Source organism: Anastrepha obliqua, unplaced genomic scaffold (assembly GCF_027943255.1).
Source record: "Anastrepha obliqua isolate idAnaObli1 unplaced genomic scaffold, idAnaObli1_1.0 ptg000012l, whole genome shotgun sequence".
NCBI classification, from domain to species: domain Eukaryota; kingdom Metazoa; phylum Arthropoda; class Insecta; order Diptera; family Tephritidae; genus Anastrepha; species Anastrepha obliqua.
This window is the reverse complement of record NW_026562179.1, coordinates 6,516,070-6,543,503: the sequence shown is the minus strand read 5'-3', so window position 1 is coordinate 6,543,503 and position 27,434 is coordinate 6,516,070. Positions and strand designations below refer to the sequence as shown.

The 27,434-nt window shown below is 43.3% G+C and overlaps 2 protein-coding genes across 2 annotated transcripts; both read left to right on the top strand.

Moving 5' to 3' along the window:
- The first annotated feature begins 5,810 nt into the window (after nt 1–5,810).
- On the top strand, nt 5,811–8,388 carry LOC129251357 (uncharacterized). Its single transcript, XM_054890756.1, has 3 exons — nt 5,811–7,022; nt 7,097–7,742; nt 7,886–8,388. Exons 1-3 carry the CDS (start codon nt 5,811–5,813, stop codon nt 8,386–8,388), a joined length of 2,361 nt encoding a protein of 786 aa, XP_054746731.1.
- A 7,621-nt stretch (nt 8,389–16,009) lies between these two features.
- LOC129251356 (uncharacterized) lies at nt 16,010–26,591 on the top strand. Its single transcript, XM_054890755.1, has 3 exons — nt 16,010–19,736; nt 26,277–26,477; nt 26,530–26,591. The coding sequence occupies exons 1-3, from the start codon at nt 16,010–16,012 to the stop codon at nt 26,589–26,591; spliced, it is 3,990 nt and encodes a 1,329-aa protein (XP_054746730.1).
- Nucleotides 26,592–27,434: the final 843 nt, after the last annotated feature.

The following is a 27,434-nucleotide window of genomic DNA, read 5'->3' as shown; positions in this document are numbered from 1 at the left end:
TAATAGGTCTTATCATAGCCGTGTAGATCCATAGGACCTTGCTAGGAGAAAGACTCCACGTTTTTCCAAAAGCGCCTTTGCACTGCCAGAAAGCTGTCAGTGATTTGGATGTCTTTGTTTCAAGGTGTGATTTCCAGAGGAGCTTACTGTCGAAGATTACTCCAAGATATTTCACTCCCTTGGATAGCTGGATTGTGACTCCTTTTAGCTTAGGCAGAACGAGTCCATCAAGCTTCCTCCTTCTGATGAAATGAATATTGTCCTCAATACCAGTCTTAGTGGGATTTGCCGATAGTCCATTCGCACAGCACCAAGTGTCAATCATATCCAGAGTTTACTACACTTTCCTGCAGATGTTCATAAGCGAAGGGCCTATTACCAAAAGGGCAACATCGCCCGCATATGCTTGTGCGTAGACACCCGAGTCGTTTAAGGTGGCGAGCAGAGGATCGATCACCATGCACCAGAGCGATGGGGACAGCACACCGCTTTGGGGGCAATTTCTATTAACCCCGGATGACACCAGCAGATCTTCCTTTGCTCGCACCGAGATGTTTGGCCAACTCTATTCTACCACATTTTAGTAACTCAGCCGGTATCCCACATCGCCACTACTTTTATAATTTTTCAATTTAGATACGGCGGTTTCTATTTCTTCAAAACTGTTCTATTTCTTCACCTCAGCGGTCTGCAATTCTGGTTTTTCTCCTTCTTCTCTTTGTACATTTAAGTTTCATTGAAATTGCCCTTCTTCTTCTTCTTCTTAATTGGCGCTATAACCGCTTACGCGATTTTGGCCGAGTTTAACAAAGCGCGTCAGTCGTTTCTTTCTCGTGCTAACTGGCGCCAGTTGGACACACCAAGTGAAGCCAAGTCCTTCTCCACCTGATCTTTCCAACGCAGAGGAGGCCGCCCTCTTCCTCTGCTACCACCAGCTGGTACCGCATCGAATACTTTCAAAGCCGGAGCGTTTGTATCCATTCGGACGACATAACCCAGCCAACGTAGCCGCTGGATCTTTATTCGCTGCGCTATGTCTATGTCGTCGTAAAGCTCATACAGCTCATCGTTCCATCGTCTACGATATTCGCCGTTGCCAACGTGCAAAGTTCCAAGAATCTTACGCAGAATCTTTCTCTCGAACACTCCAAGCGTCGCTTCATCGGATGTTGTCATCGTCCAAGCTTCTGCGCCATACGTTAGGGCGGGCATGATGAGAGTCTTGTAGAGTGTTAGTTTTGTTCGTCGAGAGAGGACTTTACTGCTCAGTTGCCTACTTAGTCCAAAGTAGCACTTGTTGGCAAGAGAGATTCTACGTTGGATTTCAAGGTTGACATTGTTATCGTTGTTAATGCTGGTTCCTAAATAGACGAAGTCTTTTACAACCTCGAAATTCTAACTGTCTACAGTGACGTGGGTTCCGATACGCAAGTGCGCCGACTGTTTGTTTGAAGACAGGTGGTACTTCGTTTTGTCCTCGTTCACCACCAGACCCATTCGCTTTGCCTCTTTATCCAGTTTGGAGAAGGCAGAACTAACAGCGCGGTTGTTAATGCCAATGATGTCAATATCATCGGCATACGCCAATAATTGTACGCTCTTATAAAATATTGTGCCTGAGCGATTAAGTTCTGCGGTTCGTACGATGCTTTCCAACATCAGGTTAAAGAAGTCACACGACAGCGAGTCACCCTGTCTGAAACCTCGTTTGGTATCTAACGGCTCGGAGAGGTCCTTCCCAATTCTGACGGCGCTGCTGGTGTTGAGCAACGTCATCTTACATAGCCGTATTAGTTTTGCGGGGATACCAAATTCAGACATCGCGGCATACAGGTAACTCCTTTCCGTACTGTCGAATGCAGCTTTGAAGTCGACGAAAAGATGGTGTGTGTCGATTCTCCTTTCATGGGTCTTTTCCAAGATTTGGCGTATTGAGAATATTTGGTCGATGGTGTACTTTCCAGGTCTGAAGCCACACTGATAAGCTCCAACCAGTTGGTTGACGGTGGGATTCAGCCTTTCACACAATACGCTCGCTAGAACCTTATAGGCGATATTTAGAAGACTAATACCGCGGTAATTGGCACAAATTGCAGAATCGCTTATGGATTGGGCAGAGCACACTTAAATTCCAATCGGCAGGCATGCTTTCATCTGACCATATTTTGCATAAGAGCTGATGCATGCACCTTACCAGCTCCTCGCCGCCATGTTTGAATAGCTCAGCCGGCATTCCGTCGGCGCCCGCGGCTTTGTTGTTCTTTAGCCGCGTTATCGCTATTCTCACCTCGTCATGATCGGATAGCGGAACGACAATTCCGTCGTCAACGATTAGGGTATCGGGATCTTCACTTTCTCGGTGACATGCGCAGCTGTCACTGTTTAATAGGTTCGAGAAGTGTTCCCTCCATAATTTAAGATTGCTCTGTACGTCAGTCACCAGTTCGCCGTCTTTGTTCTTACAGGAAAACGCCCCGATCTTGAAACCTTCTGTAAGCCGCCGAACTTTCTGGTAGAATTTTCGGGCGTTATTCCTGTTGGCCAGCATCTCAAGCTCTTCGCACTCACGTATTTCGGCCTCTCGTTTCTTCTTTCGGATAATACGTCTCTCTTCCTTTTTCAGCTCTCTGTAGCGATCCCACATGGCTCGCGTTGCGCCCGATCGCAGCGTGGCTCTATAGGCAGCATCTTTTCTTTCTGCGGCAGCATGACATTCCTCGTCGTACCAATTGTTTTTTCGGGGTAGCCAGAATCCGATTTCTTCTTCGGCGGCGGTACGTAGAGAACGAGAAATTTTGCTCCATTGCTCATGCATGCCGGTTTGTTGGGCAGTGCTCTCTGAGAGCAGGAGTGAGAGTCGAGTGGCGAATCTTCTGGCTGTCTGTTGTGATTGCAGCTTTTCGATGTCGAACATTCATTGCGTTGGTAAGTGCACGTTTTTTGCTGCACAGAGGCGTGTGCGCAGTTTGGCTGCAACAAGGTAGTGATCCGAGTCGATGTTGGGTCCTCGGATCGTACGTACATCTAATACACTAGAAGCGTGTCTTCCATCTATCACAACATGATCGATCTGGTTTCGTGTTTTTCGATCAGGAGACAGCCAGGTGGCTTGGTGAATCTTCTTATGCTGGAATCTGGTGCTACAGACTACCATGTTTCGGGCCCCGGCGAAGTCGATCAGCCTCTGTCCGTTGCCGGATGTTTCGTTGTGCAGGCTGAATTTTCCGACTGTGGGACCAAAAATTCCCTCCTTACCCACCCTGGCGTTGAAGTCGCCAAGCACGATTTTTATGTCGTGGCGGGGGCAGCGCTCATAGGAACGTTCCAAGCGCTCATAGAAGGAATCTTTGGTCGCATCGTCCTTCTCTTCCGTCGGGGCGTGGGCGCAAATTAGCGATATGTTGAAAAAACAGGCTTTGATTCGGATTGTTGCGAGACGCTCGTCCACCGGAGTGAACGATAGTACTTGGCGACGAAGTCTCTCTCCCACAACAAATCCGACACCGAATTTGCGCTCCTTTACATGGCAGCTGTAGTAGACGTCGCAAGGTCCTATGGTTTTCTTTCCTTGCCCCGTCCATCGCATCTCTTGGATGGCAGTGATGTCAGCCTTTACTCTCACGAGGACATCAACCAGCTGGGCAGAGGCACCTTCCCCATTAAGGGATCGGACATTCCAGGTGCATGCCCTCAAATCATAATCCTTAGTTCGTTTGCAGGGGTCGTCATCAGTATAGGGAGGTCTCATCCGAGGCTTTTTTACACTTTTCATTGGGGGCGATTTTTAAGTGGCGGGTCCCATACCCAACGCACAACCAGCAATCCTGGAATGTTCCGCCTTCTCACGTTAGCTCACTCCCGAGCGGATGCTCGGAAGCTACCCAGAGGATACGTGGGCTAATCCCGGCCGTTGTGAGCTGCTTGAACCATATGCAGAAGAATCGTCCTGGCCATTCCCAAGTGAATGGCGATCGTTGCCCTTCCAACGATGAATAATTTGCTGTTTATCACTTAGTGTTTCTCCACTTTTGTTTTTGACAACATTCTTCCGTGGGTAAAAGGATTTAGATTGTTATTTTATGGCTTGATACATTTTTCTTATATTTTTATTTTTAAAATGAATTTCGAATTGCTCTGTTTGTCTTTTCAAGAAGTCTTTTTTCTTTCTCTTAATAATATTTTTCGTTTCTTTTGTTTTTCCTTGGAACTCAAGCAAATTTTGTCTAGTGTCTCTTTCTATATATTTCTTTCGTGCCTCTTTCTTCGGTTCATTAGCTATTCTACATTCGCAGTCATATCACTCCTTCTGCTCTTTTTGATTGACGCCTATATTTTCCTTTGCAGCTCGTATAATTGTATCTCTTATCGTGTGCCAGACTTGTTCACTATTAGGATTAGATCATTCTTGCTTATTCTACTGCGTAGCTCTTCTAGTTGGCCATAAAATTCCTCCTTGATGTTGTCTTCACTATCTTCGGTGGGGGCATATATACTTATTATGGATAGGTTCTGGAATTTGCCCTTCAATCTCATTTAACAAAGTCGTTCATTAACTGGTAGGAACTCTATCAAGCTTTTTCTTGTTTTGTCTTCAATATAAAAACCAACACCTTTTTGGCCTTGAATCTGAACTCCACTATAGTAGATAGAATTGCCTCTTTTTATTATCTCAACACTCACTTTTTATTATTGTCTCTTATTTGAATATAATTTCCTGCAAATACGAACTGTTTTCTTCAGTCATTTTTGGTGCCTTATTTCTGACAGTCCGCTATTTCGTCTATCAGTTAGTCATCAGCCCAGGGATTCGCAGTGCTGTCAAGTACTCAAACGAGTTCCTGGGCCCGCACTCACATAAAATGGGAGAGTTTCGCATCTAGTCATCTATGCCTATACCTTCTTACAACTTGCGTCTACTTCTAATTGGCATTTAAGAACTTTTAACATTTAGAAGAAAAATTATCTCTCTCATTTGTTTTGGTATTATTAATAGTGCTGCTGATTGTTCATCTTTACCGTAACGAATTCTGTTCGGAGCCGCGGATGATCTGCCCTAATGCATCTGCAAATAAACATTAGCATGCAAGCACATACGTACATACAGATGTGTGCACATACATATTTCTCTTATGTATCACTATGTTGTGCCGGTACATAGAAATTGATGTAATTATCATGTCTTTTATTTCTGTTATTCCTTGGAATCCGTTCTTCGTTGTTCTGCATAAATATGTCACACAGCAAGTAAGTTAGGCAGTCTTGCACAAACATTTGAGAATAAATAGTCGAATAAAAAGGCAAAGGAATCGTTTTCTTTTAACATAACGCTACTAAAAATCCTTAGCTATCTCTAACATTGGTGACCCCGACGTGATAATATAACGCGATTTTCCGGTATTTTAAATCCGTTATTAAAAACGTACAGTTGTGCCTGCCGCGCACTGATATAATTTTGACTCTCGTTTGCCAACGTCTAAACCTTCGTCATGCAATTGGAAGATATAGATCGAGCGGCCTTTCTAAGACTGAAAACCAAGGCTATTTTCAACAGATTGGAGCGCTTAATCAAAGAGTTGGACTCAGACAAGCTGCACAATATGGACGAGTACAGTATTTCGGCAACGCTAGAATCTCTGGTCGAATTGAGATCCGACTTTTCTGTCGCACATACAAGCTTAGAGGAATTAGATTTTGACTCGATAGCCAGCGATTTGCCAAGCCATGTCGATGCTACTCTAATCAACCTTAGAGCTAGTTTGCAACGCGAGATAGGTAAACGTAGTACCTCTCAACATTGATCCACGCTCAGGATGAACTCCAGTGAAGCCCAATCAATCGTCGTGAACGCCAATAGTTCACGTCTACCATTGCTAACGCTGCCTAAATTTTGTGGGGCCTACACTGAGTGGACAAATTTCTATTCGATGTTCACGTCAATTATCGACAAGGACAGCGACCTCACAAACATCGACAAACTACAACTTTTGCATTCCTGTTTGAGTGACGCTGCCCTCGACACCGTGCGCTCACTGGAAATAAGCAATAATAATTATAAAACTGCTTTAGAACTTTTACAGAAGCGTTTCGATAACAAATGTCTTATATTTCAGGCACACGTCAGGGAGATATTTGGGCTGAGCAAGGTGGATTCAAACGTAAGCATGCTCCGAAAGCTGACAGACAAGGTCACTTCACACATTCGTGCATTACAGTCGCTCGCATCTAACGGGAAAATTGCAGACTGCATCATCGTACAAATGATTCTCCAGGAACTTGACAAAACGACGCAGGCCAAATGGGAGGAAGCCTCTTCGATCAGAGAGCTGCCATCCTGGGATCAATTGACTGTATTCTTGGAAAGACGCTGGCGAATGCTTGAGAATATTGAGCATGCTGTTCAAGCACAGACTGGTCAGGCGTTAAGGCATAGCAAAAACGACAGTATTAGTCAAAGGAAAACGTTTGTCGCCTCCAAAGGCTCAACACGTGTTTGTGTATTTTGTGGATCACCCGAGCATGCAATTTATAGTTGTCAACTTTTCGCAAATTTGGATCCGAACTCGCGCCTGGGGGATGTTAAGAAGCTTGCACTTTGTCTTAACTGCCTCAAGGCTGGCCATCAAATGCGGGACTGCAAATCCGGATCGTGCCGCACCTGCCAGTCGAAACACCACACGCTCCTGCATTTTAACCGCTCAACTGCTTCGTTAACCGAAAGTCAAGCCGATGCTTCATCATTGTCCACAATTCGAGCCAGTGCTATGACTGCATCGATATCTGCTTCGCTTAATGCCCCCGTGTCTCCTTCTGATGGTGTGCTCCTAGCTACTGCCGTCATTCTTGTAAAAAATCGTGCTGGAATCTTCGTGTCCTGTCGCGCTCTTTTGGATTCTGGTTCCCAGTTGCATTTCGTCACAACTCGCTTCGCAAATCAACTTCAGCTATTCAAAACAAAAGCTTCTGCTACAGTCTCTGGAATTGGAGATGCCAACTTCCCAACGGAAGGTTACTCACTCGATCTCGTACTTTAGTCACGGATTTCAGATTTTTCAACAAGCATCACTGCCCTTGTTGTGAAAACCATCACCGACATCAGTCTGTCTGCTCCGTGAGCACCAACGAGTGGAATGTTCCGTCGAATATACCACTAGCCGATCCTGGGTTCAACTTACCACAGCGTATTGATCTGCTCATCGGAGCAGGACTGTTCTTCGATCTACTTTGTGTGGGTCAGATACACTTAGGATCTGGTTTACCACTACTTCAGAAAACTCGTCTCGGATGGGTGCTATCTGGAGGTGGGCAACAAACTCCAAACCTGTCATCATTCATCGTGAGGCAGAAATCCTCTAGTGGTCTCATTCCCAGCACTCGGCTGGACTATTTAGTACGTCGGTTTTGGGAGATCGAGCACATTTTCGAACCGATCTCTAAGGCCTCCCTAGAAGATCTTGACTGCGAAGCCCACTTCCAGGGAAATTATTTTCGATTGCCATCAGGTGAATACTCTGTTCGTCTGCCCATAAAACGCAGCATGGATGCCCTAGGAGACTCCTATTTACAAGCTCGTCAACGCTTTCAAGGTCTGGAACAAAAATTCGCCCGTAACCCTGATCTAAAGGCAGAATACAGTAGGTTTATTAAGGAATATCTGGACCTCAACCACATGTCGCTGGTTTCCAACGAGGTTGTAGAACAATGCAAGTACTTCCTGCCACATCATTGCGTTATCAAGGATGACAGTAGTACAACAAAATTGAGGGTGGTTTTGATGGATCTGCAACCACTACCTCAGGTTTTTCGTTAAATGACCTACTCATGGCAGGCCCAACTATTCAACCGAAGCTTTTTCATATTCTTATTAGATTTCGTACTTTTCCTATAGCACTTACTGCAGACATCTGTAAGATGTATAGGTGTGTTCGCGTCACTCCACCGGACAACATGCTCCAATGTATTTTGTGGCGAGAATCTCCACAAGAAGACTTTCGCATCTATAAGCTCGACACGGTGACGTATGGAACTAAGCCTGCAGCGTTTCTATCCATCCGAGCCATGCACCAACTCGCAGCAGACGAGTCCGCGACTTATCCCATTGGAGCAGAAGCGGTACTTCGGGACTTCTATGTAGATGACCTGATAACTGGGGGCGATTCAATGGCAGAAGTACTCAACATTAAACTGCAAACAACTAGCCTTCTTACCCGAGGAAGCTTCAAGTTACGCAAATGGTGCTCTAATAGTCCCGAGATCCTTCGTGATATTCCTGACGTAGACAAGGAAAAGTTTCTTAAGTTTGACGATGGCAGTGACATCACCAAAGCACTGGGGCTTGTCTGGGACCCGCACAAGGACAAATTGCTATTTTCATTTGTACCACAAAGATAATTCGGAAAAAACTCCAAACGCTCTGCTTTGTCTACACTAGCTCGATGTTACGATCCCCTTGGACTAATGGGGCCCACGCTGACCAAGGCGAAGATTCTTCTGCAACGAATGTGGAGAGATAAGCTCGAGTGGGATGAGAGTCTACCACAATCGTTAGACACTGCTTGGTCTGCTTTTTGCACTGGATTTGCAGACATGCAGTATCTATCATTTCCTAGTTACGTTTTTCAGTCTGAAGCTATTAGAGAAATCCATGCATTTTGCGATGCAAGCCTTGAAGCTTATGGGACTTGTGTTTACACGCGATCAACCAAGGACAACAACATACAAGTTCACCTATTATGTTCAAAGGCCCGTATCTCTCCACTAAAGACCGTCCCCATATCCAAGCTGGAACTCTGTGCAGCAACATTGCTCGCACAGCTAATGGATTCCTCCACTGTCCTTTCGTGGCTGCGAGAAGAACCGTCAAGGTTGAACGTTTTTGTCGCCAATCGGGTTTCCACCATACATCAACTGACAGAGGGTATGCAATGGCACTATGTTCCTACAGCAATGAACCCGGCTGACATTTTATCGAAGGGAGCTACACCCCGGGAACTTCTAGGATCGAAACTTTGGATGCACGGCCCACCCTTTTTGCTAGCGGAGGACAACTGGCCACGCATGTGCTCACCACAATCAAAACTTCCCGAAATTCGACAAAGGGTTTTGCTTTCTGCAAATAAGCATATAGACATTTCCCTTTCTTTCAAATACTTTAACTCATTCGGAACAGTGCAGCGAATTTTTGGGTATGTCAGCAAATTTATTAACATCAAAAAATCGCCAAGGTCATCGTAACTTAAGGCTGAAGACATTCATTAGGGAACTCAACTTCTTATTCGCATAGTACAAAGAGCGCAATTGTGGCCGGAGTACACTGTATTGCAAGCCAATAAATGCGTCCCTAATTCGAGCAGCATTGCCTCGTTATCGCCATTCCTTGATGACTTCGGAGTTATTAGAGTCGGTGGACGATTAAAAAATTCGATGCTTAGCTTTTCATCGCGCCATCCATGCATTCTACCGAAGGATCATCCACTGACGTACGCAATAATCACCTATTTTCATCGTAAGCATCACCATGCAGGTCCTCAAGCTTTATTCGCCTTTATTCGTATGCAGTTTTGGCCAATAGGTGGCAGGAAAACAACAGCTCGCGTTCTACAAAAATGCATTATCTGCCTCAAATCAAGACCGAGACTCGTCGAGCACATAGTGGCTGATCTGCCCAAGGAACGCATTCAGGCTTCGCGGCCCTTCATAGTCACCGGTGTGGATTACTGGGCCCGTTTTATTACAAGCCTGAAGTGCGCAACAAACCGCCACAAAAATGTTATGTTAGCGTGTTCATATGCTTCGCTACAAAAGCTGTTTGGATGGAGTTGGTAAGAGACCTTTCAACGGGTGCATTTATTGACGCATTAAAAAGATTCATAGCCACGCGTGGAATACCAAGATGTATCTGGTCTGACAATGCAACGAATTTTGTAGGGGCTAAGAACGAGCTTAAGGAACTACGAGACTTAGTTCTCAGTGAAAAACACCGCAGCAAACTTCACAACTTTTGCCCCCTCGCTCCCCGCACTTTGGCGGTTTGTGGGAAGCAGCCGTAAAGACAGCCAAGCAACATTTCTATCGTTCCGCTAGCTCATCAATTCTTGGGTTTGATGAATTGCGTATATTGATATGTGAAATCTCTGCTGTGATTAATTCGCGTCCCCTTACCCCTCTTTCAGAAAATCCAGAGGATTTGGATGTCCTAACACCAGGGAATTTTTTGATTGGTGGTCCTCTGACAGCTCTTCCTGAACCGTATCTCACGGCGCTAAATTACTCGATCCTTGATCGATGGCAACGTGTAACATATATACAACAAGTCTTTTGGAGGCGGTGGACTCAAGAGTATCTCATTCTTCTCCAGCAAGGCGCAAAATGGCTTACGCCTCAAGCCAATATTCAAGTCAATGATGTCGTGTGCATAAAGGAAGAAAATTCACCGCCCTTGAAGTGGCCTCTAGCACGAGTAATTGAAGTTTTCCCTGGAGCAGATGGTGTCATACGAGTGGCACTTTTGCGAACATCTAGTAGCATAAAGCGTCGAGCCGTAAACAAACTGTGTGTTCTCCCGGTAAAGGATTCTGTTGAAAGCCGTGACCTTTCAACGGGGGGGGAGGATGTTCGGAGCCGCGGATGATCTGCCCTAATGCATCTGCAAATAAACATTAGCATACAAGCACATACGTACATACAGATGTGTGCACATACATATTTCTCTTATGTATCACTATGTTGTGCCGGTACATAGAAATTGATGTAATTATCATGTTTTTATTTCTGTTATTCCTTGGAATCCGTTCTTCGTTGTTCTGCATAAATATGTCACACAGCAAGTAAGTTAGACAGTCTTGCACAAACATTTGAGAATAAATAGTCGAATAAAAAGGCAAAGTAATCGTTTTCTTTTAACATAACGCTACTAAAAAGGCTTAGCTAGCTCTAACAAATTCTTTTCTCCGCTGACAATTACGTAATTACAATGTGTCGGGACGAATTACGCTATAAATGCTCCTTTGGGCCAGCATCGAACGGATCCAATTCACTAGCACTCCATCACACACATCACACTTGCATCCATCTACAGTGGCTCACAGCTTATTTTATGCAGTGCATAGTCTCAAATCCCAAGCTTTATAACTACAAAACTAAGAAGAATATGAAAAAGAAATTGGGACCATTAAAAAGATAAAAAACTCAAGTTTAGAAAAATAATTTCATTTATTGTGAAAATATGTATTTAAATAACATAAAACAACCAAAATCAAAAATACTGCGTAATTTCAGGTCACAGCTTATTTTATGCAGTCGCTTCTTTGTACAACGGTACTTAAATATTACGTTATTTAAGAGTAGTAGGCGTATGTAATATCATCGCTTATTTATAAAATTACTTTGTATTCGCTTTTTAGTTTGATTTTAGTATTTGAAGTGTCAATTAATGTGATTAATAAAATGGGTCCGCGAACAACGATAGGTCAACGTGAATTGGTTATTCACCATTTCAAAAACGGCCAATCGCAGCGAAAAATAGCAGAAATAGTTAACATTAACGCCCCTACAGTACAAAAAATCATCGAGCGCTTCGTCCATGAAAATCGTGTACATAATAAGGGCAGGGAACCACCAAACAAAATTTTCAGTGACACTGATGAGCGAACTATTGTAAGAAGGATAAAAGCTAATCCACGACTCTCGGCTCCGAAACTGACCTCTGCAGTTCAATCTGACCTCGGTAAACAATGTAGTGTGGAAACTGTTCACCGTATTCTGCGCAAACACGATTTTCATGGCCGAGTAGCACGTAAAGGACCTTTTATCAGCCCAAAAAATAGACTTTGCCGACTTAGATTTGCCAATGAGCATGTTTCAGAGACGTCAGAGTACTGGAATTCTGTTATTTTCGCAGATGAATCGAAATTCAACATATTCGGCTCGGATGGGATGTCCTATGTTTGGCGAAAACCAAATAAGGAACTCAATAAAGAAAATTTGAAACCGACAATGAAACATGGCGGTGGCAGCGTCATGGTTTGGGCCTGCATGTCGGCTGCTGGTACTGGGAGGTTGACATTTATTGAGACAACAATGGACAAATTTAAATACCTACAGATTCTGAAGGATAATTTGTTGCAGAGTGCCGAGGATCTGGGTATAAAATCAGATTTTCGATTTTATCAGGATAACGATCCAAAGCATAAAGCGGGTATTGTACAAAGCTGGCTAATATATAACTGTCCTCACTTGATGACGCCGCCGCCACAGTCGCCAGACTTGAATGTCATTGAAAACTTGTGGTCTATACTAGAAACTAATATCCGGAAACATAAGATTTCTAACAAAAACGACCTAAAGGAGGCGCTGAAAACGGAGTGGACGAATATTTCGCCAGATATTACAAAAAACTGGTGACATCAATGCAAAATCGCCTTAAATCTGTTATAGACAACAAGGGTTATCATACCAAATATTAAAAATACTTCAAATTATGTTTAATATTAAGTTTTTTATAATTATAAGTAACTGCATAAAATAAGCTGTGACCTGAAATTAACCAGTATTTTTGGTTTTCGTAGTTTAAAGTTATTTAAATATATATTTTCACAATAAATGAAGTTATTTTGTTAAATTTGAGTTTTTTATCTTTTTAATGGTACCAATTTCTTTTTCAAATTCTTCTTAGTTTTGTAGTTATAAAGCTTGGGATTTGAGACTATGCACTGCATAAAATAAGCTGTGAGCCACTGTATATGGCACATGATCGGCCAGCACCGCCCGAGGAGGCTTATGGGCTTGTGCTTGAAGGAACCAGAAACAAAATCCTGCTACTCGGATGCGACGCCAACGCGAGGCATGCGTTGTGGGGAAGCTCTGAGACAAACGCCCGAGGTGAGTCTTTATATAATTTTATTATTAATACAAACTTATCGGTATGTAACAGGGGTAACACTCCCACTTTCACCTTTCCTAGTACGGAGTACTTCAGAGGATGGGAGGAAGTGATTGATGTTATTCTACTGTCTGAAAATAGCTCAGTAATGGTAGATAATTGGAGGGTATCCAATAAAAGGTACTTTTCTGATCATAGTTGGATCCTCTACGATTTAGATCTTAAGGTAGATCCACCCTTATTGTTTCGAAATCCCATAAGAACCAACTGGAAGAGGTTCAAAAATGCAGTAAACAAGAGGATAGGAGAGATTCCTATCCCTCAAGTCACTCTCACGGAAAACCTTGAGAGTAAGGTCATAACACTGGAAAAGGCATTTAGTAGGGCCTACAAAACGTCCTGCCCCATAAAATTTAGCAAAAAAACTCACCCTCCTTGGTGGAGCAGTGAGCTCTTAAAACTAAGGGAAAAATCTAGATCAACGTTTAACCTCAGCTACTCGACGGGAAATTGGGAATTGTACAGAGAAAGTCGGAGACAGTAAAAGAAGGCAATCAGGGCCACCAAAAAAGAGAGCTGGAGGGAATTTTGTTCGTCAATCGAATCCACCAGGGATTCTGCTAGGCTCAGCCGTGTTCTTTCCAAAGACCACTCAATGGCTTCTTGGGTCAAGAAACCTAATGGAACTTGGACTGCTACAGCAGAAGAATCGCTAGAGCTTCTGCTAAACACGCATTTTCCGGGATGCAGCGCTTACGAAAGTGAGAAGGGAAACATTAGGCGGAGCCAATATAATCCACAGCATCTTGCAAATGAAATTATTACCAAAGAAAAAGTTGCATGGGCAATCAAATCTTTCTTACCCTTTAAATCTCCGGGGCCAGATGGGATCATTCGGAAGATGTTACAGGAAACCTTGGACTGTATCCTACCATGGCTAGAGGAAATTTTTAAAGCGTGTTTAAACTTAGGCCATATTCCAGATAGCTGGAAACTAGTCAAGGCCGTCTTCTTACCAAAAGCATGTAGAAGAGGACATGAATCAGCGAAGGACTTCAGGCCAATCAGTCTTTCGTCTTTCCTGTTAAAAACTTTTGAAAGACTTTTGGATATGCACCTCAGAAGCTCTTTGGAGAGCTCTGGTATATCAACTGCACAACACGCATACCTTAAAGGCAAATATACGGAGACAGCGCTTCACGAGATAATCCGAACAATAGAGGGCTCTCTAGAGAGCAAACATTATACCATGGCGGCATTCTTGGATATCGAAGGCGCCTTTAACAATGTTAGCACAGATGCCATCCAACGGGCGTTGATAGACCTGGAAGTGGACAGTTGCATTAGTAACTGGGTCATCTCCATGCTAGAAACCAGGATCATCAAAGCTAACATGGGTAATATCAACATAACTAAGAATGTCCACGGGGGCACTCCACAAGGGGGAGTTTTATCTCCACTTCTTTGGCTATGTGTGATCAGCAAAATCTTAATAAAACTTAACGGAGGTGGGGTAAAAGTGGTGGCGTACGCTGATGATGTGGTGTTAATGGTGTCAGATGGTGTCCAAATACGATCAGTGGGATCATCGAAAGGGCGTTAGGCGAGCTTAACTCTTGGGCCACAGGATGTTGGATAAGTTTAAACCCGCGTAAAACATAACTTATGCTTTTTACCACCAGATACAAGATACCAACTTTCACCCTACCAAATATCAACGGACAAACTCTGTCACTATCAACCAGTGCAAAGTACTTAGGGGTAATTCTGGACTCCAAACTTAGCTGGAAGTTAAACGTCGAAGAACGGGTAAGGAAAGCAGAAATTGCTTTATATGCCTGCAAACGTATGCTTGGAAGAAGATGGGGTCTTCAACCTAAGCATACATTATGGCTGTATAAGGCGGTTATACGACCCATTTTATCGTATGGTTCGGTAGTTGGGTGGAAAGCTCTAGGGAGAGAGTACAATACCAAATTACTCGGCAGAATACATAGATCAGCCTGTGCAATAACGGTCGGTGCAATCAGATCATGTCCTAGATAGGCTCTCAATGCACTGACACACGTTATTCCAATAGACCTACATAAAAAGAAGACGACAACCATGAGTGCATTTAGGTTAAATGAAACGGGTCGCGGGAAAGAAAAACTTATGGTCACGCTAGTCTATTATTGCGACAAATTCAGTTAACCTCGGTGAGGACTGACTACATCGTCCCGATGGTAACGTTCAATAGGAATTTTGCCACACTCTTTCCATCTAAAAAAGAATGGAATAAGGGATTCTCTCTAAACAACTTCGATACCACAGTCTATACAGATGGCAGTAAAATGGATTGTGGTGTTGGAGCTGGTATATATTCTCATAGACTTGGAATTGAAAAATCTGTGCGTCTCCCTAATACCAGCAGCGTCTTCCAAGCGGAAGTACTAGCAATTGGGGAAGCCTGTAGGTTACTAATCGAAGATTTCGCTGCAATGAATAGAACCCAGCACTTTGACTGTGCAATTTCTTTCGTTTTGTTGTCATTTACAGTCATTTACACTCAATGCATACTTATATTACATACATACACACATACCAATTAAGCGCTCTCATTTTAATCATTTTGCCTATTACTTATATTCGTTTCTAATTTACTGTAACATATTGTACATACATTTTTGCTATATAAGGTCCTACTCAACTTATGTACATTACCATTAGAAAAAATACACAAGCGAAATAAAGTGAATTCGAAGTCAAGACAAATCAGTCTTCCGACTCTTAACATTGGTGACCCCGACGTGATCATACATTTGATACGTCGTACAAACAAAACAAAAACAAAAAAAACTAAAAACTAATAAGCAAACGTTGTTGCTCATCTTAAGTACCGTGTGCTTAAGTACATTCACCTGCATAACCGTTGCATACACGGTCAGCTACCTAGCCTACGGGACTTGCATTTACTTTTGCAGCTGTATACTCACGCCATCCTACCGCTAACTTAGTACTGTATACCGCATACAGTTGGGAATTTTTGTAATCGCTATCAAAGGCACTGTGAAAATGTCAAGGAATGAAGACTCTCTATCCGCACGACCAGGATGGTTCCTGAAAAGGAAAAGTGAAGCTATTTTTAGGCAAATGGAATCCATACATCGTCTCGCAACAACCGAAGCCCTACGCTCACTGGATCATGTAGATCTCACTTTAAAACTGGAACTGGTAGACAACATACGGAGTAATTTTGAGCTCACACAAAACCGCCTGGAAGAAGAAGATCCTGACGAATTAGATTCTGATGCTCGACAGCAGTTCTTGAACATATTTATTTCAGTCAAAGGCGCCATCACTCGCGAGCTACAGTCCAACCGCTTAGATAGCCATTTACATTCAACCACACGCAATTTTTCGCCTCAGGACTCGCAATCTGTGGTTGTTCTTAAGCAACCAAAATCTTGTTTACCGGAACTGAAGTTGCCAACGTTTAGAGGCAACTACTCAGATTGGCCACAATTTTTCTCCATGTTTCGCACCATAATTGACCGAGAAGCTGAATTAACTAAAGTGGAAAAACTCCAACATCTCCGCTCATGCCTTGCAGATGCCGCGTTGGACACCATAAAGTCCTTAGAAATTCGCGAATCTAACTATGATAAAGCTCTTGAATTACTAAATAACCGATTTGATAACAAGCGTTTAATTTTTCAGGCACATATCCGTGAGTTGTTTGGACTAGAAAGTGTCGAAGGAAAGGTGGCAACAAATCTCCGGCGGTTAACGGATAAATTTTTGTCACATATTCGTGCATTACAGACTTTAGGCAGCATAGAACAATTGGCCGACAGCTTGCTGATACACATCGTTATGCAGAAACTTGACTCCGCTACTCAAAACTTGTGGGAGGAAAAAGTGTCATCCAATGAGCTACCCACTTGGGAAGGCATGGCGTTGTTCCTAGAAAAAAGGTGTCAAACTCTGGAGAATGTTGCGTTTGCTACGCTCGGTAAGACTCCAACTAAACAGGTGAGCAAATATGTGAATCGCAACAAGTCTTTTGTGGTCTCGAAGCCTGCGCAAAGGTCATGTGTGTTCTGCAAACACCTTGATCACCTCATTTATACTTGCCCGTCATTTGCGAAACTCTCCCCAAGCGAGCGCTGGAAAGAGGCAAAAAATGCTGAACTTTGCCTAAACTGTCTTAAGCTTGGACATCGAGTACAACTATGCAAATCCACTCACTGTTTTCGTTGTAAAGGTGCTCATCACACCCTTTTACATAAGGATATTCCAGAGCAACCCTTCCAAAATGCCTCATTGGCAGAAAAGTTTCCTCAACCAGGATCAGCAGCATCTTTGGTTTCCATGGCGCCTCCATGCATATCAAACGAGCACTCAAGCATTAAACTAAACGAATCCGTACTACTAGCTACCGCAATGGTGTTTGTAAAAAACAGTGTTGGATGTTTTATCCCCTGTCGTGCTATTTTAGACTCAGCTTCGCAACTAAATTTCGCTACGAGCAGGTTATCCAACCAACTACAGTTGAAGAAATCGAAGTTCCCAGTAGTAGTTTCGGGAATTGGAGAGTCAGATACAACAGTTGAGTACACAATCAATATTATTTTTAAATCTATTCACAGCGATTATACAAACACTATTACGGCGTCAATAATTCCCACCATTACTGAGCAGCAACCAACCACCACTTTCAGCATATCGCAATGGGTCATACCTAAGAACATAAAATTGGCCGATCCATCATTTAATACTTCTCGTAGGATTGACCTCTTAATTGGAGCCGGCATATTTTTTGACTTGCTGTGTGTCGGCCAAATACGTCTTAAGGAACCAACACACATTTTGCAAAAGACACGTCTCGGGTGGATCGTCTCTGGCGGTAAACAACGCTGCAACATCAGCTCTTCGTGCGCGGTGTCATCCAAACTCGTCGAAAGCAACGAACCACATGGATCACTTGATCAAATGGTCCGCAGTTTTTGGGAAACAGAAAATTGTCTCGAAGGAACCACGAAGGTAACAAAAGAAGAACTAGATTGTGAAATACATTTCCAAACAAACCATTGCCGTTTGGGTACTGGCGAGTACTCAGTCCGTCTTCCTGTCAAACTGAGTCCAAATATGCTTGGTGACTCATATCAATATGCTTTACGCCGATTAATCTCTCTAGAACGACGCTTGCAGCGAAACGACAACGTAAGATTACAGTATTCAGCGTTCATGCGAGAATATCTCGATTTAAAGCACATGACTCTTGTGGATGCTATCCCCAATGTACCAACATATTATCTTCCTCATCACTGCGTTTTTAAAGAAGATAGCACAACAACGAAATTACGGGTAGTATTCGATGGTTCAGCTTCTACAACAAGTAACTACTCTCTGAATGAAATTCTTATGGCAGGTCCAACAATTCAACCAAAACTTGCAGAAACTTTAATACGTTTTAGGTCAAGGCCCATCGCATTAACAGGTGACATATGCAAAATGTACCGCTGCGTACGCATCACCTCACCAGATGACTATCTTCAGTGCATACTTTGGAGGGAAAACCCGATGAAAGATGTTAAGACCTACAAATTAGAGACTGTCACTTATGGAACACGACCAGCATCATTCTTAGCTATTAGAGCTATGCACCAGCTGGCTAACGATGAAGCCGAATCTTACCCCCTTGGTGCTCAGATAGTACTGCGGGATTTTTATGTTGATGACATGATCACTGGATCCGATACTGCTGAGGAGGCAATTGAAATAATGGGACAAACTTCGCAGCTGCTTGCAAAGGGTAACTTCAAAATACGAAAGTGGTGCTCCAATGATCAAGCTGTAATAGCGCAGATTCCTCTAGCTGATAGGGAAAAACTTCTAAGGTTTGACGACGGCAGCAACATAACAAAGGCACTAGGGTTGCAATGGAACACCGATCATGATTTATTTTTCTTTGCATTTACCCCATTTCAGAAACCAACAAAAATAACGAAACGCTCTGCACTTTCCATTATTGCCCGTTTGTATGATCCGCTCGGCTTAGTCGGCCCATTTGTATTAAAGGCAAAAATATTTCTTCAGCGTCTATGGATGGAAAAACTTGACTGGGACGAAAGTTTACCGATGTCTCATGAAACAAGTTGGGAGAACCTATGCAGCCAATTCAACGATGTCAAACATTTGACATTTCCCCGCTTCATCGCTAAAAGGAATGCATCGTTGGAACTTCATGCCTTTTGTGACGCCAGTTTGTCTGCTTATGGTACGTGTGTTTACATACGTGCTAGCAATGGTAAGAGCGTATGTATAAATCTGCTTTGCTCAAAGTCGCGAGTTGCTCCGATTAAATCTCTCACTGTGCCAAAGCTCGAGCTGTGTGCTGCCTATTTGCTTGCTCAGTTAGTGCACTCCATCGCTCAACTTAATATCTTCAGCTGTATGTTTTATTGTTGGTCAGACTCCAGTATAGTGCTCTCATGGTTGAAGGAAGACTCATCCCGGTTCAACGTATTCGTAGCTAATCGCATTAACAATATTCAAAATCTCACAGATGGTATGGAGTGGCGTTATGTCCCAACAGCTGTAAACCCTGCTGATATATTATCACGCGGAGCCACACCAACAGAATTACTAAATTCTTCGTTGTGGAAACATGGACCGCCGTTTTTGTCTAATCCGCACAATGAGTGGCCTAAATGCTGCGTTCGAACTCAAGAGCTTCCCGAAATACGCAAAACCTTTTTGCTAACTACGCGCTCTGCTTCTGATATGTCAATCAACTGCAAATACGTAAATTCTTTTGCATCTATGCAACGCATCTACGGCTACGTTTACAAGTTTGTGAAGAAGGATATCTCAGGTCATTTAACACCTAGTCACATTCAGAATGGAACATACTTCTTAATTCGCATGATACAAATGGTACACTTTTCAGCTGAGTATACGTCACTTCAAAGAAAAGAAACAATTTCCTCTAAAAGTGCATTGTTTTCTTTATCACCTTTTCTGGACCCGGTTGGGCTTCTGAGAGTTGGTGGCCGTCTCAAGAACACAAACTTAGATTTTGATTCGCGACATCCTATTATAATGCCAAAACATCATCCTCTTACAACATCTATGATTAGTTATTTCCATTTAAAATATCTACATGTAGGTCCTCAGGCATTGCTTGCAACGATTCGTTTACAATATTGGCCAATAGGTGGTCGGAAAACGGTGGCACAGGTTATCAACAAATGCATCATTTGTTTTCGTGCGAAACCAAAATTGATGGAACAAATCATGGCAGATTTACCGGGGGAACGAGTAAAAGCGGCCAGATCATTTTTTACTACAGGAATAGATTTTTGTGGCCCGTTCTATTATCAGTCGGAAATTCGGAACAGGCAACCACTGAAGTGCTACATCGCCTTGTTCATATGCTTTGCCACGAAGGCAGTTCATCTTGAACTCGTCAAGGATTTGTCGACACCCGCGTTTCTAGCTGCGTTGCAAAGATTCATCAGCACACGAGGTAAACCTAAAACAATTTGGACGGATAACGCAACAAACTTTGTTGGAGCCAAAAACGAGCTGCTGGAACTAAGGCGATTATTTCTGAGTAGTGAACATCAACGTGAAGTGGCCAAACATTGTGTCGAAGATGGAATCGAATGGAAGTTTATACCGCCAAGATCTCCTCATTTTGGTGGACTTTGGGAAGCTGCTGTTAAGTCAGCGAAATTTCATTTCTACAGAGTCGTTTGTTCTTCGAGGCTGTCCTTCGAAGAGCTCCGCACACTTGTTTGCCAAATCTCAGCAGTAATTAATTCACGGCCTCTTATTCCTCTTACAGAGCATCCTGATGATCTTGCAGTTCTTACGCCGGGACATTTTTTGATTGGCGGCCCTTTCACAGCTACAGTAGAACCAGACATCACTGATCTGAATATTAACAGGCTCAGTCGTTGGCAGCGAATTTCTCACATGCAACAAATATTTTGGAAGAAGTGGAGTACAGAATATCTTACCCAATTGCAACAACGATCCAAATGGCGAACCCATAGGGAAGGACTTAAAAAAGGTGCTCTAGTACTCATAAAAGACGAAAATCTGCCGCCGCTTCGTTGGCCTCTGGCACGAGTTATTGACATAATTCCTGGACCAGATAGTGTAGTACGCGTAGCAAGCCTAAAAACAACTTCAGGAATCACCAAAAGAGCTATAACTAAATTGTGCTTGTTGCCATTAGACGATCATCTTGAAAGCTTAAACTTTCAACGGGCGGAGGATGTTGGGAACCGCTGCAATGAATAGAACCCAGCACTTTGACTGTGCAATTTCTTTCGTTTTGTTGTCATTTACAGTCATTTACACTCAATGCATACTTATATTACATACATACACACATACCAATTAAGCGCTCTCATTTTAATCATTTTGCCTATTACTTATATTCGTTTCTAATTTACTGTAACATCTTGTACATACATTTTTGCTATATAAGGTCCTACTCAACTTATGTACATTACCATTAGAAAAAATACACAAGCGAAATAAAGTGAATTCGAAGTCAAGACAAATCAGTCTTCCGACTCTTAACAGGCAATATCGCTATTCTTTCGGATAGCTAAGCTGCAATCCAGGCGCTGGACGCGACTACAACAACTTCTAAAACGGTGGAGCAAAGTAGGAATAGCCTCACCAACTTGAGTGAAAACCATAGAGAAACCTTAATTTGGGTCCCGGGACACCGGAACATAGAAGGTAACGAAAAAGCGGATGAACTGGCAAGAGGTGGATCTGCCAAGAATAGCGCTCTTGTAGTACCAGTATTCACTCCACTAGGTGCAGTCAAGAATCCAATTTCCCTAAAATACCTTCGAATTGCAGATTGTAGATGGAGAGACCAGACGAAATGCAAAATCAGCAAAACGTTATGGCCCACCTACAACCTCAAGCAATCGTCGACATTAATAAACATAAAACGACGGGACACCTGTAGACTTACGGCAGTCATAACTGGCTTCTGGTCTATCGGAGAACAAGCCGCCAAAATGGGCATCCCTCATAACACATACAGTCATAGTTGTAAACAACCGGGGGGAAAAGAAACAATCTTCCATTTCCTCTGTGAATGCCCTGCCCTATGGAAGGACAGAATGTTAACCCTGGGCAAACCGCTGTTCGAGAGTCTCGAGCAGCTGTCTGGCTTAAACGTCAACAACCTAATAAGGATCCTAAACTGCACAGACTGGATATAGTCCTGCTGTAAATAACTGTTAAACAATTTCGTAACGAGGATGTGGCAACAAAATGGTGCGGAAGCGCTAGTTGGATTCTGGATGAATCACCACTCTAACCAACCAACCAACCAGCACTCCGTCTACACCGTGCATACTAGCAGAGCAGAGCTACACATACTGCCAAAAGGAGCATTATCAAACACCCCATGTCTAAAAAGATGCCCGTAGGGTAGTCCCTCCTGTCAATGGCCAGCTCTACCTTAGCAACAAGGTTTTGCAGTGCCGACTCGCAGGATTTTCCGCTTCGATAGGCTTGCTGAAATGGAGACAGTGGGTGAGCCTTCAGCGACTTCTGATGTATGCGCAATTCCACCAGTCGTTTGAGACTTTTCTGCATGAATGAAGTCATGCTGATGGGTCTAAAGCTTTTGGGGCTGGTGTAGTCGTCTCTTCCAACCTTTGGGATGAAGGTGACTCTCACCATCATGTAGGCTAGTGCCAGGCATGCAGAGAAGATTTTCTTCAGGGCTGACTCTGCGCCTTCCTTCAACATGGCAGGATATATGCCATCTGGTTCGGGCGACTTGTAGTCGCCAAAAGATTTGATGGCAAATCGAATTGCGGCCTCATTCCTCACAGATCTGGCAAGCTACCAGTCATGCGGAGAAGGTGTAGCTGCTCTGACAACCGCCTCTATCAATAAGGGCTGTTGCCTGCTGACGTTTATCTGAGTACCAAGAAAGTGAGATTCCATCAGCAAGCTGAGTGTCTTACTTTGCCGCTCCGTGAAGGAGCCATCTGATTTCCTAAGTAACCCCAGCTTTTCAGTTGGGTCCCTTTTCAGGATTCTAACCAATTTCACCATGTCACTCAAAGATTCAATACCGCTGCAGAATTCCCTATAGGAGTCTCTTTTCGATTCCCCAATAAGCCTCTTGTAATTCTTCTGAACATCACGGTATCGCACCCAGTCCTCAGCAAGGTTAGCCTTGAGGGCCCGGTTTAGAAGTTTTCTCGTCTCACGCCTAAACATTTGCAGCTCTCGATTCCACCAGAGAACGGGAGTCCGGTTTGAAAGAGGTCGAAATGGACAGGCTGACTCAACACATTCAGTTAGGGCAGCGTTGAGTTGCTCAACAGCCATTTCAATGGCCTGTTCTTTCCGCAGTCTTGGTGGCGTCACGCCTCCTAAACTTCTGCCAGTCTGTTTTTCTGGCCACACTGAAACTCAATGTATCGGTGGTCCAAGCACGAATCTTCGGCAAGGACTCTCCAGTTCTTGATTCACCACCCAAGTTTTGAAATTGATAGGGTGAGATCAATCACCTTCTGCCTTCTAGCAGTTACAAACGTAGGCTGTGTGCCCTTGTTATGTACATCTAGGCACGAGGACGCGAGAAAATCGAATAGTCGAGAGCCTTGTCCATTGCACTTGCTGCCACCCCAGATTCTAAGCTGGGAATTAGCATCGCAACATAGGATAAGGCCCAGATTGCGTCGGTCACAGAACCTCACGAAGCTAGTGGCCTTCCCAGGTGGTGGCCTTTACAAAGCATCGTAAGAAAAATCAGCTGATGCAATCACAAACTTCAACCATCCGCGTCTACCTCTGTAACACGCCCCAGCCGCTACCAGGTCTTGGGAACAGAATTGCTCAAGACCCGTTACAGTGAGATGATACTATAAGACCGGTCCTAGGTCTACTAGAACTCCTGTCATATAATAATCGGGCCCCTTTCAACGTGCTTAAGCCTCAGAGATGGTCCCTAAAGACCCAGGGATCTTCCACTGTTGTTATGTGGGGTAAAGTGTGCAGCTGGGTAAGCCTGCCACTTAGAAGTGCGGTAGCGCCTTTGAAATGCTGCAAGTTAATGTGGGTCACCGTCAATGGACGGCAGCTACAGGAACGGTCCGAGCCAATCATTTGGGAAACGCGTGGAAACTGACCTCCCAAAGAAGAGACTCAGACGGTTCCCGTACCGTGAGCCCATGACATCAAAACTGGCCTCATCCACTCGCATTTATTTAATTTTTAAATACATATGTAGTTTCATTCGTTAGACCTACTTTTTTCATTAGCCGAACAAATCCTAAATATTATAAATAATTTTACTGAAATTTAGAGCAAATAAATTTTTATGAACCATTTATTGCTTAGAATAGCATTTCAGATAAAGGTCTCAGGGAGTGTATTTTGGTTTAAGTGGTATCTCAGGCTACTTTGGCCTGTGGCCTGTAAAGGAACCAATTAAAGGTCTTAAGTCTACTCTACTAAGTGAAAGTAGCTTATCAATAGAATTTCGCCAAATATCAACGAACTTCTTTTCTTCCCACCTCCTGAGAAGTTCGTTGATGGGGCCACATAATTGTCCAGAGAAAGGGACCTATTAGGACCACTGGGAGATCTAACCAACACTGCTTTAAATTTTAATATAAATAATCCTGAATGTTAAATTAAGACAGATTGTATAGTATTTTATAAATGGAGTTTAAAAAAATGTTTTTCAATCGAATTATAGAGAACTGAATTAGATATTTTATTAATTTAAAGCACTTAATTTAGTATTTCAATCATTTTTTCTTAACTTTCCGCAGAACACAAACACAAGCAAAAATTTATGGGAAGATTTTTTGGCAATCAGATGTTCATTCGTTTATTCTTTTCATTCACTAAAATTGTCGTAACCTCATCTCTTTCAAGCAGCTTGTTCATGCATGCATTAAATCATTGAGTAAGTAATAATATAATATAAAGCCCAATCTCGAACAAAAATCATATTGTATGTAGAGGCCGATAGCGGCATCCCATCTAAACTCAATATGCCGTGCATCTAATTTTTGTGAAATAACAAGAATGAAAAGAAGAGGAAAGCCAAATCATCGCGGCGAATTATAGAGGCGAGCAACAATGTCTTTGCTCGTACGCATGAAGATTAAACGAGATGTAAGCTAAGATGGCGGCCGCCGTAGTCGAATGGGCTAGGGCGTGTCTAACATTCGGAATTCAGAGAGAATGTAGGTTCGAATCTCGGTGAATCACCAAAATTAAGAAAAAGTGTTTTCTAATAGCGGTCGCCCCTCTCATAAAAATAATCTGCCCTTCGGAATCGGCTTGAAACTGTAAGTCCCTCCATTTGTGAAATAACATCAAGACGCACGCCGCAAATAGGAGGAGGAGCTCGGCCAAACACCAAAAAAGGATGTACGCGCCAATTATATAATATATATATATATATATATGAGCTAAGATGAAGACTAAACATTTTTTTCTGAATTACTCCAACAATACTAAACACGCCAATATTTGGAACTACAAAATTTTTTATTTGTTTTCACTCAGAAAGCACTGTGAGACGCAGTGAGGTACAGAAGAATTCCACGATTCGCTAAAAATGCTTAAGAGTTCGCACTAAAGTAAAATGTAACTTTAGGGTTTCTGATGCTCTACACTTAAAAACCCTCGGGGGAACCTGTTATCTCTAGAGGGCGCGTCCCCAGGTGGTGGATAGGCGAACGCCACCCCGATATGGGTGGTGGGAGGACAGCTCGAAGATGTTAACTTCGATAAACAAACTCCCCCAACCCAGAGTGTAATTCGACCCGTGCCTATTGCGTAGCTTTGGCAGACGGGGGTCAAAATTAGGCTGTCTTCTAACGGAGCCCTCCTTACACCAGGCCGCCTAAGGTTGTAACGGTGGCCTTACCATGGTATGGGGGGCTGCCATGACTGACCGATAATGACTAACCGCTGAAACTGAAAGATATTCCGCTCTGCAAGTCCGGAGAATGAGCAGGACGAGGTTGACGGCGCCAATAAGTTGCTCACGAGCATGCAACTTGATGATGCCGTTTCTACCAAAACGATGGCACTAACGAATAGCACCCGGGAGTGCAGCTTGACGACGCCGTCGAATTGTTAAATGACCAGCAGCATGGGTCTCAAGTTTGTCCAAATAAACTTGCAGCTCTCGCGGACTGCAACGGACAACCTACCCGTTCTCCTGGCGGAGGTAGACGTCAACATCGCATTAATATAGGAACCCTGGGTGCCGAGGTGAAGGGGCTTACTAGAAAAAACCATAACCTCTTCTACAAACGGACTAAAGGTAACCCCAGATCTTAAATTGTAGCTAAGAAACATTTGAACATATTTATAATCCCATCATATTGTTCAGAGGATGTGACGGATGTAGAGGTGGAAGCCACTGACGGTGTCAGCATAATACTGGCTTCCATCTACATAGCACATGATCGGCCAGCACCACCCGAGGAGGCTCGTCGGCTTGCGCTTGAGGCTAGAAACAAAAACCTGCTACTCGGATGCGATGCCAACGCAAGGCACTCTCTATGGGGCAGTTCGGAAACGAACGAACGAGGTGAGTCTTTGTACTGTTTTATTATTGTATTGTATTGTATTGTATGTAACAGAGGTAAAACCCCCACCTTCACCTTTCCTAGTACGGAGTACTTTAGGGGATGGGTGGAAGTGATTGATGCTACTTTACTGTCCGAAAACAGTTCAGTAAGGGTAGACAAATGGAGGGTCTCCAACAAAAATTATTTCTCGGATCACAGCTTGATCCTTTAAGAGCTGAATCTGAGGGTGGATACGCCCTTACCGTATCGAAACCCATTAAGAACATGTAATGAAAAATAGGAAGAATGCCGATCAGCCAAATCACTCTCACGGAAAACGGAAAAGGGTAGGGTTATAACATTGGAAAAGACATTCAAGGACCTACAAAACGTCGTGTCCAATTAAATATAGCAAAAAATCTTATCCTCTCTGGTGGAGCAATGAGCTCTCAAAATTAAGGGAAGAAGCCATATCAAAGTTTAATCTCAGATACTCAACGGGTAATTGGCAACTGTACAGAGAAAGTCGGAGACAGTACAAAAAGGCAACTAGGGCCGCCAAGAAGGAGAGCTGGAGAGAATTTTGTTCTTCGCTCGAATCTACCAGAGATTCTGCGAGGCTCAGCCGTATTTTGTCCAAAGATCATTCAATGTCTTCTTGGGTCAAGAGACCAGATGGCACTTGGATCTCTAAGGCAGAAGAGTCTTTGGAACTTCCCTAAATACTCATTTTCCGGGATGTAGCGCTCACGATAGCGATGTTGGGAGAATTCGGCGGAGCCGCTATGACCCACAGTATCTTGCAGATGTAACAGTCACAAAAGAGAAGTTTGCTTGGGCAAATCTCCAGGCCCTGGCGGGATTTTTCCCAAGATGTTACAGGAATCTCTTGATAATATTCTACCATGGCTAATGTAAATTTTCAAAGCGTGTCTAAACCTATGTTATATTCCAAATAGCTGGAGACCTGTTAGAGC